The sequence below is a fragment of the Podarcis raffonei genome, chromosome 5, assembly GCF_027172205.1.
Source record: "Podarcis raffonei isolate rPodRaf1 chromosome 5, rPodRaf1.pri, whole genome shotgun sequence".
NCBI classification, from domain to species: Eukaryota; Metazoa; Chordata; class Lepidosauria; order Squamata; family Lacertidae; genus Podarcis; species Podarcis raffonei.
The window spans coordinates 77,245,724-77,266,156 of record NC_070606.1 but is presented as its reverse complement, the minus strand read 5'-3'; the positions used below and the strand labels follow the sequence as shown (position 1 = coordinate 77,266,156).

Below are 20,433 nucleotides of genomic sequence, written 5' to 3'. Positions count from 1 at the left end.
CTCTCTCTCTCTCTCTGAAACTGGGGATGAATTTGATGCAGCTCACATTTAAGGACAAACATACCAAATCCACACTTTCTGAAACAGCCATTCTGCATATCCTGATGCATAGCCATAGGCAGCTTGCCATGAGATTAATGCTCCCCCCCCCCCAAGATATTTTTTCCTAGTCAGAGCATCACTCTGATGTGTTAATGCCCTCTGCTGGTTTAATGCGAAATGCTAACATTCTGACTGAGTGCTTTGATAAATCAAGACTTGGTGGAGATACTTGGAGGGTGGAAGGATATCTAAGAGGCAGCTCTAGTTCTTTGAGGAAGGGTTAAATGGTTTGGAGAAGAGAAGAGTTAAATTACTGATGGACTGAATGTTTGGAAGTTCAAGTCCCCCCCCCCCCATTATACTATTCATTTTTTTAAAAATGTAAATAAAAAATAAAAAGCAGGTTTTCAATAGACCTCTAATACAATTTCATGCAATAAAAATTGATAAATCCTAAACTCTTATTTATCTTTACAAGATTCTGTGATACAATAGGTTGGTGAGATTCCAATCTAATCTTAACTTGCAACACCTGCAAAGTTGTTGAGCTTTTTAACCCAAATGGTTAAAATAATAATAATAATAATAATAATAATAATAATAATAATAATAATAATAATAATTTATTATTTGTACCCCGCCCATCTGGCTGGGTTTCCCCAGCCACTCTGGGCGGCTTCCAACAAAGATGACAATACACTAAAATGTCACATATTAAAAACTTCCCTGAACAGGGCTGCCTTCAGATGTCTTCTGAATATCAGGTAGTTGTTTATCGCTTTGACATCTGATGGGAGGGCGTTCCACAGGGCGGGCGCCACTACCGAGAAGGCCCTCTGCCTGGTTCCCTGTAACTTGGCCTCTCGCAGTCAGGGAACCGCCAGAAGGCCCTCGGAGCTGGACCTCAGTGTCCGGGCAGAACGATGGGGGAGGAGATGCTCCTTCAGATATACTGGACCGAGGCCGTTTAGGGCTTTAAAGGTCAGCACCAACACTTTGAATTGTGCTCGGAAACGTACTGGGAGCCAATGTAGGTCTTTCAAGACTGGTGTTATATGGTCTCGGCGGCCGCTCCCAGTCACCAGTCTAGCTGCCGCATTCTAGATTAGTTGTAGTTTCCGGGTCACCTTCAAAGGTAGCCCCACGTAGAGCGCATTGCAGTAGTCCAAGCAGGAGATAACCAGAGCATGCACCACTCTGGCGAGACAGTCTGCAGGCAGATAGGGTCTCAGCCTACGTACCAGATGGAGCTGGTAAACAGCTGCCCTGGATACAGATTTAACCTGTGCCTCTATGGACAGCTGTGAGTCCAAAATGACTCCCAGGCTGTGCACCTGGTCCTTCAGGGGCACAGTTACCCCATTCAGGACCAGGGAATCCACAACTTAACGCTTTCTGATGTGACTCTGAAGGTAGATGACACTACACATTTTCACTGTCTCAGAAACATGATACAAATGAAGACATTTCTGCTGCCCTCCTTTGCCAGCCCAATTGTTCCCTAAATTTGTAAGAGAAGAAGGCTGATTGCGGGATTTACTAGTGGATTTCTAAGAAGCTGCTGCTATGCTTGAACCCGGAAGAGGCTTAGTTAGATATTTTGCTGTCCCCAGCCCAGGGATCCCTGGTCTCCTATCCAAGGCTAATAATGACACCCTGAATCCTTTGTCTGTAAACGTGCTGATTTATTACTTTTCAAAGCTCTGCAATACACCATAAAGCAGTAGTCCTCATTACATTGTTCGGCTGAGGATATGACTGGCCATCAACTTGACTGCCAGCATAATCTCTTGGCAAGTTGGCTTGATCTCAGATTCAGGAAGGAAGAACCCATATTTGCCCCTATCACGAAGCTCAAAGGTGAAGGAATATTTGATACCCTGATTGTAAGCCCAGTCATCAGAACAACCAGAAGAAGGATCTGCAAAACAGGACAACAAAATTAATTGCCGCTAGCCTGTTACAGAGCACACGGCAAGAAAAAAATAGAAGAAAATGTTATTGTTGCTTGTTTATTATTTCATCTTGTTTCTTAGGACTTCTCAATGGCATTCAAAATAGGTTTAGAGGATGACCTCTGGTGAGCACAGAATCAAATTAAGCCTTGATCAAAGGTCCATTCACACATGCATGCTCAACACTTGAGGACTGCAACACATAAAGCCTTTATATTGCACATTTTTGTATGCTATTTTCACAAGTATTGCAATTTTATGCACACTTTGCCTTAATAGACACCTTTTTTTTTGGTAAACATTACTAGGTTGAAGAACTGTCTTGCAAAATCTGGAAAAGGGCAAATTGTGAAGGCTAGTGAATTCGGTAGTTTCACATTAAAATGCAAATGGAATTGATTTTCTATTCCACCTCTACTTCATAACCCAACATGCCAGTCAGGGACAGAGCTTAGAATACTCCATTTATACGTATCCTTTCTCCACACGTCTAAAATGGTCTCTAGGCCTCCCCCTCCTTGGCTGCCCGGGATCAGGGCAACTTACTTATTTGTGAGGGTGTTATGTACTGAGCTGAATCCTAGAACAATAGGATCCAGAATGCAGCTGTCTGATTGGTCTGCAGGAGCCACCCAATCCAGCTCCAGGTGGAAGTGAATCAGTGACCTGATTGGCCTGCAGGAGCAGCCAATCAGTCTTCTGGAGGAGGTGACACCGCAGCCTAATTGGCCTACAGGAGCAGCCTGGAATTAGCCAATCATGTGGGGCCCATTGTGTAAATAATGTATATATAGCTAGATGTTTTGGGGAAAGCTTCATTCATTGCTACTATGAGCTGAATAAAGAGCATGAAATTCACACTCGACTCCGAGTACCGTATATTTCAGAGGAGCAAAATTTCAGTATAACAGAATCATCCCCCGGCTGGTTTAGCCAGGCTCTTATTAGGAACAGAGGAGCCCAGAACTGAACTGATAGGTGGAAGCCTTTTCTACACTGATGTTGTTAGGAGAACACAACCTTGTGTGGTGGTGGGGCTCCTATGGCACATGACAGGAAGAAATTCTGTAGGTGGCACTTTTTCCAACACTACATCTGCATGTCACAGTTTCTATTTTTCTTTCACATGTGTAGTGAAGGAAGCCCTTGCAGTCCTAAGCACAACGATTCCGAATGTGTTATGTTTACAGAGAGATGAAGTATTTCAAATACTTACAGATTGTCAGTGCTGATGTCCCATACTTGTATTTTTTACCATACAGGCTGGCTATAGCTTGGGAAGCTTTCTTTGCGAGTTCATTCTGGTTTAAAACAAAACAAAACAAAACAAAACAAGCCATTTGTGGTGGTGGAATATTCTGACAAAAATGGAAATGGGGGCAGAAATTGCTGGTGTTTTCTTATTTGTCCCATATGAACCCATATAACTGTAAAGTGAATGTGGTTTATGTCTTCAAATCTGATGGAAGCCGGTTTGATGGAATGCACATCAAACAGCAGTATTTCTCAATAAACTATAGAATATATATGAATTGTGGGTCTAATGTCATGCACACACAGCTTCAAACACCAGCTGTGGGAGCACACTAGACCCAGAGTTAATGGTAATCTTAACATTGCCATAGTCTCAAGATGGAACCTGGGAGGGTCAACCATTGTGTGCTCTCCGCCCCCCCCAACAGCCTTAGGTTCAATCCAAAAGATGCAGAACACCCAACTGAACCATTTAATAATAATAATAATAATAATAATAATAATAATAATAATAATAATTTATTTATACCCCACCCATCTGGCTGGGTTTCCCCAGCCACTCTGGGCGGCTTCCAACAAAACACTGAAATACAATAACCTATTAAACATTAAAAGCTTCCCTAAACAGGGCTGCCTTCAGATGTCTTCTGAATGTCAGGTAGTTGTTTATCTCTTTGACATCTGATGGGAGGGCGTTCCACAGGGCGGGCGCCACTACTGAGAAGGCCCTCTGTCTGGTTCCCTGTAACCTCACTTCTTGCAATGAGGGAACCGCCAGAAGGCCCTCGGTGCTGGACCTCAGTGTCTGGGCAGAACGATGGAGGTGGAGACGCTCCTTCAGGTATACTGGACTGAGGCCGTTTAGGGCTTTTCAAAAGTTTCCTCCTTCATCCCACCCCCAACTTACTTCAGTTACAATCTAAATCAATAGTTGCAGAGAACTCAGAAGCTTGAACATTATTTTGTGACATATTTGGTTGGCCTAATGCAGGCATTGCTCTAATATGGATCCCCCCACCCCCCACCCTGGTGCCTTTTAGATATTTTTGAACTATAATTCCCATCAACTCAGTCATACTAAGGCTGTCCAAAACTTCTGGAGAGTGCCAGATTAGAGAAGATATTACCAGTTCGTCGTGGTTGGGTGCCTTGTTCAAAGTATAGCCATAAGGGAACAATATCATCTGAGAGTAGGAATGAATTGACAGATAGGCTTTGATTGAAGAAAGATGGCTGCGGATGAATGCTGCAACTGCTTTCGTTTCTGGTTCCGACTCTGCTGACGGTCCACAAAAATTTTCAGTACAAGGATCTTTGGAAGCATCCACAGCTGTTGGTGAAAAGAAGACTTACTTTTAATTAGCTACAGAAGGTCAATATCGGTTTTCCTGAAAGTGTTTGAATTGGAAATTTTCCTCCAGTCCAAAATGGATGAAGAATTGATGTAGCATGTTTATTTGATTTAACGGAACTAATTTAACAAAGCTAAGAAGGATGTCATGTTAATTTATATTTGCTGTACAAAATACCCCTTTCTTTCTTTTTTTTTTTTTTTTGCCAATGCCAAGATGTCTTGGAAACCAAAATATTAAATTGAGAGGGGAGGAAGTAATGTCCACATAGTGTGGCTTCATTGTTATATTCAAAAAATTTCAAAGGTTTAGTTGCAAGTGTGTGTGTTTTAAAAAAGAAAGAATACTTACTGCCCCATGCAGCATCAAAGTTTCTGTTGAGGTCAACACCAATACATTTATTGCTGGTTACATTAGAGCGATTCTTTCTCCAACAGCGATCCTAGTCGACAAAACAATTGAGGGACTTCAGACAGATATATGGATCCCCCCAACCCCTTAACAAATGACCAACAGATTGAATTGATTTTGAGCACAAAGCCCCCATGGTTAAAACAAAGACTTTCATATTTAAAACTAGGAAGGCAATGCAATAAAAGATAACGCACTAAATGAATTTGTGTTTGACATTATGATCCTCTCACTGTAAATTCTGTCTCTCAGGCTCCTCATGTGAGCACGTGCTACTGTAGCCTTATTAGACTTTACTGATTGGTGGGGTCTGCGTTGCTCCCGGGAGGGAGAAAGGAAGTCAAATGACACCGAGGTGGATTCAGAGAAAGAGTTATTTATTTCTGCTCTCCAGAGCAGCAGAAAGGCACTTGCGTGGTCAGTTCACAGCAAGAGCACTTAAGGAGTAGTTACACACAGCTTATATACCCTTTTTTGTTCCCCATGCCCCCTCCCCAGGAATCCAGCCATGTCAGCTTATACACGTGAGTTGACATCCATGACCAACAGATGTTCCTGTTCCGGTACTCTTGACCATAAAAGGTTTTTCCTGTTCCTGTATTCCTTATCTTGGGGTAAGAAGGTCACCAACTCTAAGGGCACTCCTGGCGTCATCCCTGAGCGCGGGGGTGTCTTGCAAGGTCTGTGCGTCAGTGTGTCAGGATATTTACAACCCACAAGATAAGATAAGCCCCAGCTCTGCCATCCCGTCTCCACTTCGGAACTGATAAGGCCATCCATTAAGCGTCATGGACTGATAAAGGAGAGAGCTTTGTTTATACAGCTGGGTTCCTATTACACATTTGCTCAAGTGTTGGAGAAGGAAAAATGGGGATTTGGGGGCCCGTTTCATACTGACTGCACAGTCAGGTTTTAGATTTGGGAAACCCATTTCTTCACTACTCCAATTGTTATGAATTTCCTACAAAGAAGGCATTTTAGTGTAGGTAAGCCACAGCATGAAGGCGAGGTGTGCATCATTTCATGCGACGATCACACATGATCAAGCAAATGAGATGCATATGCTAGGAAGAAGCAACCTATCAGAGTCTGGTTGGTACATGCAGAGAAACAGACCGAGGTTTGGCTGATCTCTGTATGGAATTCATAATATCTGAAGCAGAGTGGAGGACGGAGGTAGGCCAGTTCCTTGTTTAACCCTCAGTAACTCTATGTTATGGTTGCTTCTTCATTACTGCCTGTCTGGATTCCTGATTTGCTCAAAATCTGCTAACTGATTGGGTGTTCAGAACCCTGGGCTCTCACTTGTCGGTTGCCTCAGGGTTCTGTCCTCTCCCCCATGCTTTTCAACATCTACATGCAGCTGCTGGGAGAGATCATCAGGGGGTTTGGGCTGGGTGTTCATTAGTATGCAGATGATACCCAGCTCTACCTCTCTTTCAAATCAGAACCAGTGAAGGCGGTGAAGGTCCTGTGTGAATGTCTGGAGGCGATTGGAGGATGGATGGTGGCTAACAGATTGAGGTTGAATCCTGACAGGACAGAAGTACTGTTTTGGGGGGACAGGAGGCGGGCAGGTGTGAAGAACTCCCTGGCCCTGAATGGGGTAACTGTGCCTCTGAAGGACCAGGTGTGCAGCCTGGGAGTCATTTTGGACTCACAGCTGTCCATGGAGGCACAGGTCAAATCTGTGTCCAGGGCAGCTCTTTACCAGCTCCATCTGGTACACAGGCTGAGACCCTATCTGCCAGCGGACTGCCTCGCCAGTGTGGTGCATGCTCTGGTTATCTCCTGCTTGGACTACTACTACATGGGGCTACCTTTGAAGGTGACTCGGAAACTACAACTAATCCAGAACGCGGCAGCTAGACTGGTGACTGGGAGCAGCCACCGAGACCACATAACACCGGTCTTGAAAGACCTACATTGGCTCCCAGTACGTTTCCGAGCACAATTCAAAGTGTTGGTGCTGACCTTTAAAGCCCTAAATGGCTTCGGTCCAGTATATCTGAAGGAGCGTCTCCACCCCCATTGTTCTACCCAGACACTGAGGTCCAGCACTGAGGGCCTTCTGGTGGTTCCCTCACTGCGAGAAGCTAAGTTACAGGGAACCAGGCAGAGGGCCTTCTTGGTAGTGGCGCCCTCCTTGTGGAACGCCCTCCCACCAGATGTCAAAGAGAACAAGAACTACCAGACTTTTAGAAGACATCTGAAGGCAGCCCTGTTTAGGGAAGCTTTTAATGTTTGATGTATTACAGTATTTTAATATTTTTTTGGAAACCGCCCAGAGTGGCTGGGGAAGCCCAGCCAGATGGGCGGGGTATAATAAATTATTATTATTATTATTATTATTATTATTAGTAGTAGTAGTAGTAGTAGCCACCTGGAGCTCATGAGCAGTAAACTGACCTTGAAAAGGAGCTACAGATCTTTGTGCCCTTAGGTAAGGTTAAAAGATTTTTTTCAATGAATCCGGGGACACTTTTCAACTTCCATGGATTTTGTATGGGGACTGATTTGTAAATCCGGGAACTATCCCCAGGAAATGGGGACATCTGGTAACCTTACCTTAGGGGGTCTATCTTCACTATACAGAATTATGAGAACTATAGTTTGGGTGCTGGGAGTTGTTAGCATACCACCCCCCGGGGGGGTATAACAATCCTGTTTCTTACCAGATCCCTATTGGAATTGCAACTCAGTGAGGGAAATCAGGGTCTCCTGACAACTCTCAGCCCCCTTAACAAACTACAGTTCCCTTCATTCTTTGGGGGGGGGGGAATCATGACAGTTCAAGGTGGTATGATATTGCTTTGAATGTCTAGGGCACATGAGGCCAGAATTAGGGCAGTTGGTCTTGAGCAGGTATGGACTTCATCTTGTTTGCCCTCCTCAAACCATTTTCACTCTACCAACCCACAAGAGCACACAAATATCCCACTTTCATTGTACATCAATCCAGAGCTTTTGCCCTTTAAAATCACAGATGAAGATTTAAGTTGTTAAAAGTAGCTTTTGCAAGCAGGAAGATGTGTACTATACCGAAGTCCAACTCCAGATATAGCCATCTATGTTGAGTACGGGAAGGATGTAGAAATGCATGTTGTCCAGCAGATTTGTCATAACCTTGTCCTTTCCGTAAGTCCTGATGGCCTGGTGATACATTCAAGGGTTTAGAAGTCACTTTTACTCAAGGATTAAAAGCAAATTACAATGCAGTTCTATGTGTACTTACTCAGGAGTAAGTCTCACTCTCCACAGTGGGCCTAACTCCCAGATAAGTGCACATAGGATTGTCTCTGCAGTTCATCATACTGCATGACAACAGATTCTCTGCAGAAGCTAATCTTCATCCTAATCATCGCGGATCACTTTTCTAGAACAATCCCAAAGGCAAAGAGTCAACTTCGTATCTATGATGGTTTCCAGATCACCTGTTTATTGACCATTTATCCTGATTTGTTTGCACAAAGTTCTGGAAAGAATATGCAATATTTGCTATTTATTGGGTCTTCATTTCACTTGGTTTGCAAAGCAATAACTTTTAGCAATAGTTGTCCCGCACTTTGCAATGCAGTCTTCCCACCACTATGCTTACTATAAAAAGTCTGATTTTGTAGGGGTTGGGGGCTTGTTGCACAAGAATGCCAAGTCCACTTTAATTGCACAGCCTAAATTTGCTGATATGTGATTGAATCTCACCTGCAAAATAGTGACAGTCTGGAAGTGGCCTGCGCCATGTTTTGTTAAACCAGACTGGAGCACATTCACAATTTGTTTGCTGGCAGAAAGGAGCCTTTGATTCCCCCCCCCTCTTGTTTCTCCTGCTGTGATATTGGTAAGACTGGAATTGATTATCACTGTTGGGAGGTGTTGCATAGTAAAGGAAACTTTCTGAGGTTCAGCCGCTAAGACATTGCAGGTAAATAGGACTGATGGTTAACTAACCTCTTTCACAAACCACTGGCAAAATGCAGGTGAAATCCACTCTCTTGCATGAATTCCACAGTCCATGAAGATAGCCTTTTTGCTGTCCTTTTGTTTCCCAACCTGCTTTTGAAACATTTTCTGTGGTTAGGAACAATTTGTAAGCTGCTGGTACATCTCTCTCTCTCTCTCTCTCTCTCTCTCTCTCTCTCTCTCTCTCTCTCTCTCTCTCTCTCTCTGTGTGTGTGTGTGTGTGTGTGTGTAAAACTACGCAGATGTGTCAGTTCCTTTGTGAGAACCTTTCAGAAATGGATTTTCACTTTTAAGCAATGCTGCAATTGTGTAGCAAACCTTTATAGCTTCCAGGGATACAATCTTACAAGCACTTCCTCTTCATCAAAAAATAAGCCCAGCTGAGCCCTGTAAAACCTGGGTCATAGCCTTGCATAGGATTTGGATACAAGTCTTTTTGTTTTTCTCATTAAAGTAATAGGATATGCTGGAGGAAGGTTGGGGAATCTTTGTCCCTCCAGATGTTGTTGGACTACAAGTCCCATCAGTCTTGACTATTCACCATGCTGGCTGGGGTGGATAGGAGATGTAGTCCAGAAACATTTGGAGGGCTGAAGATTCCTCACCCCTGCTCTTGAGTATCTTTCCCGTTCTTTGAATATTGCTCTGGAAAGAGCGTCATACCTGAAGGATGTACATTGGCCGATTTTCAAAAGTTTTTCCAATCTGAAGGCGGGAAATGAACTTTGGGTTCTTTTCTGCAATTCTGGCAGTCCAAGCAGAAATCTGAATAAAATAAAATATAAATTGTTCAGCTAGCAGCAGACTAAATGCTAGTGATGCACAGATGATTCCTTTTTAATTGGAACTGAAGTTTGTGACACCAGATGACTAAAATATGGACGGACAGTAGCAGTGGTCTCACACAGGGGTGTCTGAACCTCAGGTCCTTTATGAGTTACTTGTTCATCAACTGTTAATTTTTAGTTGTTTTATATTTTGTATTTGATATACAGTTTGGTTTTTATTGCTGTTTTTATGTAACCTGCCTTGAGATTACTTGATGAATGGCAGGATATACAGTGGTACCTTGGGTTACATACGCTTCAGGTTACATACACTTCAGGTTACAGACTCCGTTAACCCAGAAATAGTGCTTCAGGTTAAGAACTTTGCCTCAGGATGAGAACAGAAATCATGCTCCAGCGGTGCGGCGGCTGCAGGAGGCCCCATTAGCTAAAGTGGTGCTTCAGGTTAAGAACCGTTTCAGGTTAAGAACGGACCTCCGGAACGAATTAAGTACTTAACCCGAGGTACTACTGTACATGGAATGGTGATGATGATTATGCTAATACCCAAGTACAACACAAAATAAGACCAGGGGTGCAGCTACATACAGAAACCACACCCCCCCCCCGCTATAAATCAGAAATTAAATCATTATAACAAAAAAAGCTATGTAAAATAGCAAAGAATTGTTTTTGCTCTCCAGCACCATCTGGTGTTGCATGTTTATAATGCAATCAAAGCGCTGGTTTTTTCTTTTTTCTTTTTCTTTCCTAATGTAGCTGTGTCCCCAGTCCTATCTGAGTGAAACCAGTGCTACTTCTGACTACTGAGAATACTTCCCTTTAAGGTCATCAAATGTATCCTGTACCTTGTGCCATTCATTATATTTCGTGTAACTGTAGCTGGCGGGAGAATTCCTTTCAAGTTGCTTGTCAATCTCTTCTTGCAGGTTTTGAAATAAAATCCTGCATGATACAAAACACCACAAACAAAATCATGTCCTGTCATGCACAGGATCAATTCAATATGTAAGTTTTATGCATCGTACGACTTGTACACCTTTTAATATAAAAATGATGGGGCTCATTTTGGCTAAAAGTTGGTCATGACTCCCATTCCATTGAGAATGATGTGTGACAAACTTTCTACGTTGGTTTCAATGTCATTTTAGTCACAATTGACTTTAGCTGGACCAGGTCTGTTAAAGCACATGGTTCATCCAATATGGTGATGGTATATCTCAGCTCCACAATTTTGATCTCAGTCTCTTGAAAGTTGGACATGCCTGGTTTATCTGATACAAGCAGCAATGAAGCTTTTCTAACAGCAGAATGAAACTAAGAACATCTGCTGTCTTGGGGCTATGATTCATTAACTAATTAAGGAAGAAGAAGAAAAATGCATTGCATCACCTGTGGGTCAAATTCTACTCATAAATGAGAACTCCAAGGACATATTAGGACAACTGCATACTTATATAACTTAAATGTCACTTTAAGTGTTAAAAAAACCCTGGGAATTGTGACTTGGTGGAGATTCCTCAGTACCTAGAGTGTCAAGGATCCCCTGAGAATGAACATTAAACCAGTTTAAGTGTGCAGTGTGGATATGTACACAGATGATCCCACCATTATCTCTGCATGGATAAAACTACTGTTGACTATTTGTGCCATAGATACTCCATTGGCTCTTAAGAACATAAGAAGAGCCTGCTAGAATCTACACAGTTTTCCAAATGGCTAGCAGCCAGATGTAACAAATATTTAAGGATCACCCACTCATAATGTAGGCCGTTCTGCTCCAGGAGAGTCTTGGTAGTATTGGACTGTTCAGCACGGACAAGGAAATTCACTTCCATCTGGTTGACTATATGCGATGCCGAGTCTGGATACCAAAAGTCAATCTGCACAGGAAGAAATGTCAAGGAGTCAAGACGGAAGTCAACATGGATGTAGTTTTTTTAAAAATCTCTAGCTTTGCAAAGTAAAATGCCCCAGCATCTTAAAAACTGGCCATATTAAGCTTGTTTGATGGACCTGAAAGATCAGAAATCTTTTATTTGTAGCCAAATTCTAGAATAACTTTAAATTTTCTAATTTAGATTACTGTTACTGCTGCAGGAATACCTGCTCTTTCTGGGTCCATCCATTGCCACATTACCAAAGGGTTTGGACAGTGGTTCCACCTGAAGCTGGAGTTTAATAGTTTCTCCAATCTGCTGCAGAGGAGAAGTGCCATTATGTTCCCAAAGGAAAGTACTATCCTACACAATAGGACAATCTTCTCTCAGAGAATTAAAACCACAGAGGAACAGTGTCTGGAAAAAGCACAGGCTGCAGCTAAAAGATTCATTTTGCATTTACAAGGAAGACCCATCAAAACAAATTTATATGCCAGCCTGTGTTTTCTTGGATTGAAAAACTAGTATTGAAAACCTGTGTGCTAGGGCTGAGCCTCAAAATAATCCCTTGGTAGGGAAGGGATGGAGGGAAATGTCATCTAGTGATGAGGTTAGACTAGGGTTGTTGTTGTTGTTTAGTCGTTTAGTCGTGTCCGACTCTTTGTGACCCCATGGACCAATTCTTGAGAATAATCTTTTGGAGAATATTCTCGAGAATATTCTCGATTAATGAGGTGTGTACATTTAAAGCAGCTGTGTAGACGACATAGAATTTACATTTGTGGAGAATATTCTCCAGAGAATTTTCTAGCAGAGAATATTCTTTGGAGAATATTCTTACCTCACATCATTCGACAAGGGTGATTATATGTTTGGGGTGTTTTTTTGTTCTTATTTGGCTCACAACTGGCAAAGCATGTTTAAAGGCCTTGAGTTGCAAGGGAACAAAAACATTGAAATCATACAACATTTTTGAAGAAAGTCCTATTAAAATGTCAAGGCTTTTAAGACATGTTTACATTTGTCTAGCAAAGCACTTTGGGCCAGAGGTAAGACTAGTGCAGCAAATTGGCCTAAAGTCAACAAACAGCTATTTTACCACTATATGTGTTGAATAGCTTTGCAAGTGTGGGCCATTTCTCTCCTGCGGTCTCCTCAAAGATATGGTGAACTCTGAATCTGTTTTGAGAAATTTTTGTATGAAAAGTTAATGCCTTCAAAATGGGTGTTAAGGCCTTTGCAGTAAATTAATGCCTTTTTTGGAGACTGACAACATTACTCTTTACCCTTTCAAGAGGAATGTGAAGAGAAGAAAACCAGATCCCTAGTCACTTGTTTTCAGAGTCTGGACCAAATGTGCATGTGTGTATATTTGAGGAGGATCAGGTGTGAGGTTCCACTCCTCTACTGTTTTCCACATACTTGGATGATGGTAGTTCCCTATGCATGTAGAAGTGTAAGCTTTGTTCACATGTCTGAGGGCTGTAGCTTTTGCAGGATTCCTCAAAGTTTGATCAGGATCCTAGGATCATGAGGATGTACATGGAGAGAGCTCTATGTATAGTAGGGATGAATCTGTCAGTCTGGGGCTCTCTCGATTTCTAATTTTTCAATCTTAAATTCATTTTGCCACATTTTTGCATCACTTTGCATTTTTTTTTTAAAAAACCGCCACCATTTGGGCCTGCATTTCTTTTAATATACAGGTTTTTTGTATACAATTCTTGCCTAATGTCAGGGAACTGACATCGGAGATCAACGGAGAGGGAAGACGCTCCGAGGATGCAGGGGAGGGAACCAGCAAGGAGAGAGGGAGAGCTTCCGCTGGGGAAGGAAACCAAGGTGACACCAGGAAGAAAGGGGAGGCTGAGAGTACTTCGGAGGGAAGGCTCCGAGACTCTGCCAGTGAGACCAGTGGGGAGAGCGCAGGACCTCCGCTTGGCACGCCTACTCTGCGCAGAAGGCTTCCGCGCAGAGAAGCTAGGCGGAGACTGGGGGTCAAGGAATTCTTATGTTGGAAGAAGTTCAGTAAACGCCCACTGACGGATTCTAGCAGTGATTAAGACAGTGGCATTTGCGAGGCGCTGTCAAACCAGGGAAGTTTGAGCTATATAACCTGCTTGGAGGCAGTTTGGAGTTTTACGCATGAGCAACACCTTTTCCCATTACAGCTAATATAATCCATTTTTGCATGTTATTTTCACCAATAGATGCATATATATGCACACTTTCTTTAATACAGTGCTACCTCGGGTTAAGAACTTAATTTGTTCTGGAGGTCCGTTCTTAATCTGACACTGTTCTTAGCCTGAGGTACCACTTTAGCTAATGGGGCCTCCTCCTGCCGCCACGCGATTTCTGTTCTCATCCTGAAGCAAAGTTCTTAACCTGAGGTATTATTCCTGGGTTAGCGGAGTCTGTAACCTGAAGCGTATGTAACCCGAGGTACCACTGTATATTTAGTACACAGTTTTTGTTGGTGAGCAGCAGTGCAAAACTGGGAGACATGCAAATTTCAAAGGATACCCAGGTTTTGGATCTGCATCTTGTTCTGTTCACGTTAAAATGCAGACTGAACTGAATTGCTCCCCCATCCCTAATGCACAGGCCTTTTGAGGAATTCATGCTATGTCTTGTGAGTGTTTGGTGGCCTCTCTTGTCTCCTTCACAGACACAGCCAGACAGATGTCTCTCTGGTGCAACCCCAGAGACTTTACCACACCACAACAAAATCTGGAAAAGTTGCAAAGAAGAGCAACCAAAACGATCAAGGGGGTTGGACACATTCTCCTATCAAGAAAGACTACAAGGTTTGGGGGTGCAAAAAGGTGAACAAGGAGGGGTGTGGTAAAATTAAGTGTATAGGGAGAATAACTTCTCCTTCTCTCATAATACTAGAATCTGGAGTCATCTAATGAAGATGGATGGTAGGAGCTTTACAACCAACAACAGAAAGTACCATACAGTGCATAGCTAAGCCACAGACTTTGCTTCTTCAGCAACTGGAATAGATTTGGGGAGCGCATGGGGCACATGCAGGAAGAGCAGAGGGGGAAGAAAATCCCATTGCACAAGTGGAAATCCTTGAACTGAAAGGATGCATGATTTGAATACCGCCCAAGGTTGATTTTCTTTTTCTTAACAACAACAACAGCCTTGCTGATTCTTACAAGATATTCAACAATCCAACACTAAACGCAAAGGGTGGTGGATTGTGGGGGGAGGGAATCCAAGCTGTAAAAATATCTTACCGGTATTTTGCTTGCCAAGGATTTCAAGAAGCTCACTTGCTTTTCATTCTGCGGCTTCACACGGAACACCTTTGCACTGCAGGACATAAAAGTCAAGGAGTGAGTAGCATGTCAGGATTAATTGAAAGAACTTCTGCTTTCGTCCAGACATGTAGAACGTTGACATGTCTTTTAATCTGGTTTTAGATTCCGATTGATTTTATTTCTTGAAAGTTTCAAATAGTTGTTTTAAAGTTGTTTTAAATGATGTCATTATTTTATTTTACGTTTCTGTAAACGTTTTTTTTTTGCTTTTTGCAATCAAGCCGTTTATAAATTGAACGGTATAAATAAATAAATGATAAATACCTGTCAAAACGCCGAGGACAAGTGATAGCAAAAGCAGTGGCAATCAAGCCCAAAGCCAACAGGGACTTCATGTTTCCTTTCCTCTGCAGCAATCAATGCCTGTCATATTTATTCCTCTGCTTGGTGAGATCAGCTGACTTCCTCAGGGGCATTCATGGGATGATATGAGGTTTCTGTTGTTATGCCTATGTTTGTAGTTAATGCAAGTACAACTCCTGTTAGTGCCTTCAGATTAATTGGGGGAGTGACCCTCCTGGAAACTTTTGTGATCAACATGAGATACTACATCCAATTGTAATGTTTCTGTACATAATTTGAATGGGTGGAAAAAACCTATTGTGGAATCCAGGGGTATATTTTAATTCCATTGGCTTAGATAAGGGTTTGTGATATTCAGGAGAAGCCCTACTGATTTTTGAGAGTCTTCTCAGTCTGTACACTAAGGAACGCCTACACTTACATCAACCTGGGCAGCCATTCAGGATGATCTCCTGAATGGCAACCAGAAGGAGGGTTTTATTCAGTGGTAGCTGGTGTCCATTGAGACTGGAAGGAGGGAAGGCTGGGAGACCAACAATAGGTTGAGTCATAGCCAACGACAGGCAGAGTCAAATAATGCTGGGTTCGAAGGGAAAGACTGAGATGCAGACAGGGAGCACTAGCTAGCAGTGTGCACAGCCCTCTGATCTGCCCTTTGGCCTCAATCTCAGGGCCAATTCTCAGACCAACCTTCCCTGGGTCAACCTAGGTTCCACCAACCCAGCCCTGGGTTATTTTGGGAGCAGGCCTAATGTTTAATTACAGGTTTTTTAAAATCAATGTTGCATCTTCTTCCTCTTCAACCAAGAGCAGATGGGTGGTCAAATTCTGCATGGTCCTCGTGAACCCCCAGGTTCCTATTTCATTGCCTCTCTCCTGCTTCCCACGATATCCCCTGGGCCCTCATTCAATTTGGATTTTAGTGGTACCTTCCTCAGGAATGCAATTTTTCAGGACAAAAGCCCTAAAGCAAGCAATTCTTCTTTGCTGTTTTGCCTTTTGTTCACTGGGGGGCAGCCTCCAGGCATGTCAAGGAGTTGGACCCTATGGTGATCTTTTCATTTTAGGTACATTCAAGATTAGGTTTTATCTTTAGTTTAGTCTCATTTCCTTTGTTGCCCACAGAGTCAAATATCTCCCTATCTGTTCCTTCGGCTTTTTTGCTGTTGTTATCAGCCACTTATCAATATACTGTACTTTCTAACTGACACTTTCTCCAAACGGTTTGTTGTTACTGCAGAAACTACTCTTCTTTCATCTATTACAACTTTCCCCTTCAAAGGGCTCCACTTGTCCTACTTTAAAGTGGGGTGGTCTTCTATTTGAAAGGCTGTCTGGTCCAAGTCTGGTTAACACTTGGATAGCATGCTGAGCAGGTATACAGGGCACCTGCTTACAACCTTCCTCACTATTTCTGTATAAATGATAGTATTTATTTCTAAATGTGTATCTATACATACACATTAGCAAATTTATGATTTCTTTAGGGCTGCCATACATCTGGGAATCACTCAGCAAAATGGGGTCTGGGTGGAGTTTCACTGAACTGGCAAAATGTCGGGGAAAACCCAGACATATGGCATGTAGGACGAATTCGGAAGAAATCAAAGGAAAGCCAGAAAGTAGCAACCCTAGATTGTTTTAAAAAATGCTCTTTTGATTATGCATTTTCTATTTTTTTGGGGTGATGGTGCACCCACCTGTAGTTCCAATGCACTATGTTTAAATGAATTGAGTGTGTTTTTAAAGTAAGAACTGCCCCTAATTGGCCTGAATGCAGTCATGTGACAGCAATGGGGCTGGCTTAGGATCTAATAGATCCCAGGCCAGTTTAGGGCTTTCCTTTGGGGGCACTTTCAGCTAGGGGAAAGGGAAGTTCTGCACTGGCAGAATGGCACAGGTGTGTGTGTGTTTAAAAAAATGACATTGACTTAAAAAATAATAAAAAACATTTTTAAAGACCTTGCCTGGCTACTGGTGAGCTCTTTTAAAGATTCACTTATTTATTTTATTAACCAACTCTATAGTCTACTCCATGACATAAAGCCATTGGAACTGGTGTTCACAGTAAAAACGGAACAAAATGCAGCAACACAAGCTCCAAGAACAACAAAATAAAATAAAGAATACTCTAAAACAATAAAGCCATCTATACAAATTCTAAAAGCAGTAAAACCATTTCCTCAAATATAAACGGAAATTCCACAAATGTCTTGAATTACACCTCAGGGAAAGCTTTCCTAAATCAAAATGTTTTCCGTAGGTGCCTAAACATCACCAGGTGCCTAAACACCATCAGGCTAGGGAGGTGTCTGATTTCGGGTAGTAACTGAGAGCTGAATCTGCAATTCTAAAAGTCTGGTTTCTAGGACAGGCTAAGTGAACCTCAGGATCAAAAGCTGCTCTCAGTAGTGCCCCATCTGAAGAGCACAGCTGCTTGGCAGTGATATAGTGGGCAAGGCAATCCCTTAGGTACCTTGGTCTCAAGTTGTTTGGGGCTTTAAGTGCTAAAAAGCAGGGCCTTGAACTGTGCCTGGTTGCCATATTGGACTAGTGGATCAAGAGGTTTTAACAATCGCTTAATCTAACCAATCAAACAATTAAGGATTTGTAGCCATACTCTCGATATCCAACATCCACCTAAAATAGGCATGATTACTTACATTTACCACAGTTTTGCTATGATGATGTGATAAAGATGATGTTTGACTGCATCCTATGAGAATGAGGATGGTTCAAATCTCTTGTTTATATTTTCTGTCTTTCTCTTTTCTCTTCCTACTTGTGTTGCTTTCCTCCAGTCATTAGGCACAGGCTCAACCCTATCAGTTAAACATCCTGCAAAGAGGAATCTCTTTTTTGTGGATCTGAGCAGATGCCCTGTGGCTCACTTATCTCACGTTTCTCCCCTTTAGCTATCTTCACAATCTCCCAGGAAGACGAGATAAGAATGAGAATGAATGAAACAAATCTCCCAGGAAGATGAGATAAGAATGAGAGGAACAGTGCAGCCCAAGAACCCTCATACTTTGTTCTGAGTTGTCTCCATCCCAGCCTGAGATATGTTAAATCCCATCAGGAAATTAATTCTCTTTGGATTTTTAATGTGAAAGATTTTGCTCTGTGCAGGAAGAATGTGAAAAGGCAATTTCTCTTTAAATTGGTACACAGATACCTGGGTGTCATAGCAACTGAGGAATGCCTAAGCAACATTCTAAGTGGTCATCCATTGCTCATCCTCAAGAAGCTCCAACAGCTAGCTGAATATATAGATGGACAGTCAAATTGCCAAATTCAAATTTATTAAAAACGGTCACAGACCAGATTAACTCGTACAGCTAGTCAGCAAAGCATAACACCGGAAAAAACAAAGGACAATTTCAATACAGATTAGGCCATAACAGCAATTTAAAATTAGACAGCATAAATAAAATTAAGCATTTGCCTTCGCCTGCATATTGGCATTGGAAAGCTCTTGTTTCCTGCGCCTAATAGCGGCTACACAGAATTTGGCAACATTGATCGTAATTTCAGGAACCTTATCTTCTACCAAGGCTCTCATACGTTGGAGTTCTGGTTCATTTTTAAGCTTTTGTAGAACTGGGGCAATAAAGGTCAGGCGTAGATCCTCGTAGTAACTACAGTGCAGCAATACATGCAGATTTGTTTCCACTTCCGATGAGCCACATGGGCAAACAGTAATTTATCAAGTGAGCAAAACCATTTTGTAGGCTTGTGGTCTGTATCACCCAGCCAAATGGTGAGGAAAATCCCACCACACTTCCACAGTAAATCAGAAACCTGGGGAAGTACTTGCCAGGAAGTTACAAAATGACCATCTTATTAAGTGGCTATGTAGTTGCCAATATCATTTGGCAAGTAGTCACTTGCCAATTCAGCTCTCTCCTTGGCTGACATTGGATTCAGCTACATTAGTAAAGAAAAAGCACTTTACATGCGTTATAAACACTGATATATCTATATATCCGAAGGAGCATCTCCACCCCCATCGTTCAATGAGGTCCACTTCTGAGGGCCTTCTGGTGGTTCCCTCACTGCGAGAAGTGAGGTTACAGGGAACCAGGCCGAGTGCCTTCTTGGTAGTGGTGCCTGCCCTGTGGAATGCCCTCCCAACGGATGTCAAGGAAATAAACAACTATCTGACTTTCAGAAGACATCTGAAGGCAGCCCTGTTTAGGGAAGTTTTAAATGTTTGATGTTTTATTGTGACGCGGGTGGTGCTGTGGGTTAAACCACAGAGCCTAGGACTTGCAGATCAGAAGGTCGGCGGTTCGAATCCCCATACGGGGTGAGCTCCCGTTGCTCGGTCCCTGCTCCTGCCAACCTAGCAGTTTGAAAGCACATCAAAGTACAAGTAGATAAATAGGTACCGCTCCAGCGGGAAGGTAAACGTTGTTTCCGTGCGCTGCTCTGGTTCGCCAGAAGCAGCTTGGTCATGCTGGCCACATGACCCGGAAGCTGTCTGTGGACAAACGCCGGATCCCTCGGCCAGTAAAGTGAGATGAGCACCGCAACCCCAGAGTTGGTCACGACTGGACCTAATGGTCAGGGGTTCCTTTACCTTAATATTCTGTTGGGAGCTGCCCAGAGTGGCTGGGGAAACCCAGTCAGATGGACAGGGTAGAAATAATAAATTATTATTGTTGTTATTATTATTATTATTATTATGACACCAGATGGCACTGTGGAGTCCTGTCTTTCGCCAACGTGATTTCCCATTATGAAGTTTACAACATGTTTTTTTCTGAAACACTTTTTTGATGTGTCTAGATCCAGCCATTCTTTGTACAAATTGTACAGTATCTGCAAGAGGTTACCAAAAACACAGATTTTTTGAGGACTTTTATTTTAAATTTCATGGAGAGCAAAAGTGGTCATAGTGGTGAAAATTAGATCCATATGCTTGAATTAACTGGGGACGCAATACCTATCTACACAGATATACAACCTGAGTATAGGAGCTCACAGCATTAATACCCCAACAGATCTTGCTTCCTCATTAGTGTTCCAGGGAAGTCCATAGCTCTAGGGAGCAGCACAAAGCCAAAACTCTCACACAAAGCCTCCCACACCACCCTGGCCTATTGTTTTCCCAGGATGATGTCACATCTAGTCAGGTGAAGTGGGAAAAG

General features: G+C 42.6%; 1 protein-coding gene across 3 annotated transcripts; it reads right to left on the bottom strand.

Moving 5' to 3' along the window:
- Window positions 1-1,706: 1,706 nt before the first annotated feature.
- LOC128414642 (mast cell carboxypeptidase A-like) lies at window positions 1,707-20,334 on the bottom strand. Of its 3 annotated transcripts, none has more exons than XM_053390237.1 (12): window positions 20,250-20,334; window positions 15,242-15,426; window positions 14,894-14,969; window positions 11,521-11,645; window positions 10,611-10,707; window positions 9,638-9,739; window positions 8,963-9,064; window positions 8,057-8,167; window positions 4,955-5,045; window positions 4,379-4,581; window positions 3,214-3,298; window positions 1,707-1,963 (listed from the first exon to the last, which is right to left on the bottom strand). In XM_053390237.1, the coding sequence occupies exons 2-12, from the start codon at window positions 15,310-15,312 to the stop codon at window positions 1,776-1,778; spliced, it is 1,251 nt and encodes a 416-aa protein (XP_053246212.1). In that variant the 5' UTR covers window positions 15,313-15,426; window positions 20,250-20,334; the 3' UTR covers window positions 1,707-1,775. The 3 variants fall into 3 exon arrangements, with proteins under 3 accessions (XP_053246212.1, XP_053246213.1, XP_053246211.1); XM_053390238.1 differs by having other exon boundaries at window positions 20,279-20,319; XM_053390236.1 differs by lacking the exon at window positions 20,250-20,334 and adding an exon at window positions 17,944-18,200.
- Between the last annotated feature and the right edge of the window lie 99 nt (window positions 20,335-20,433).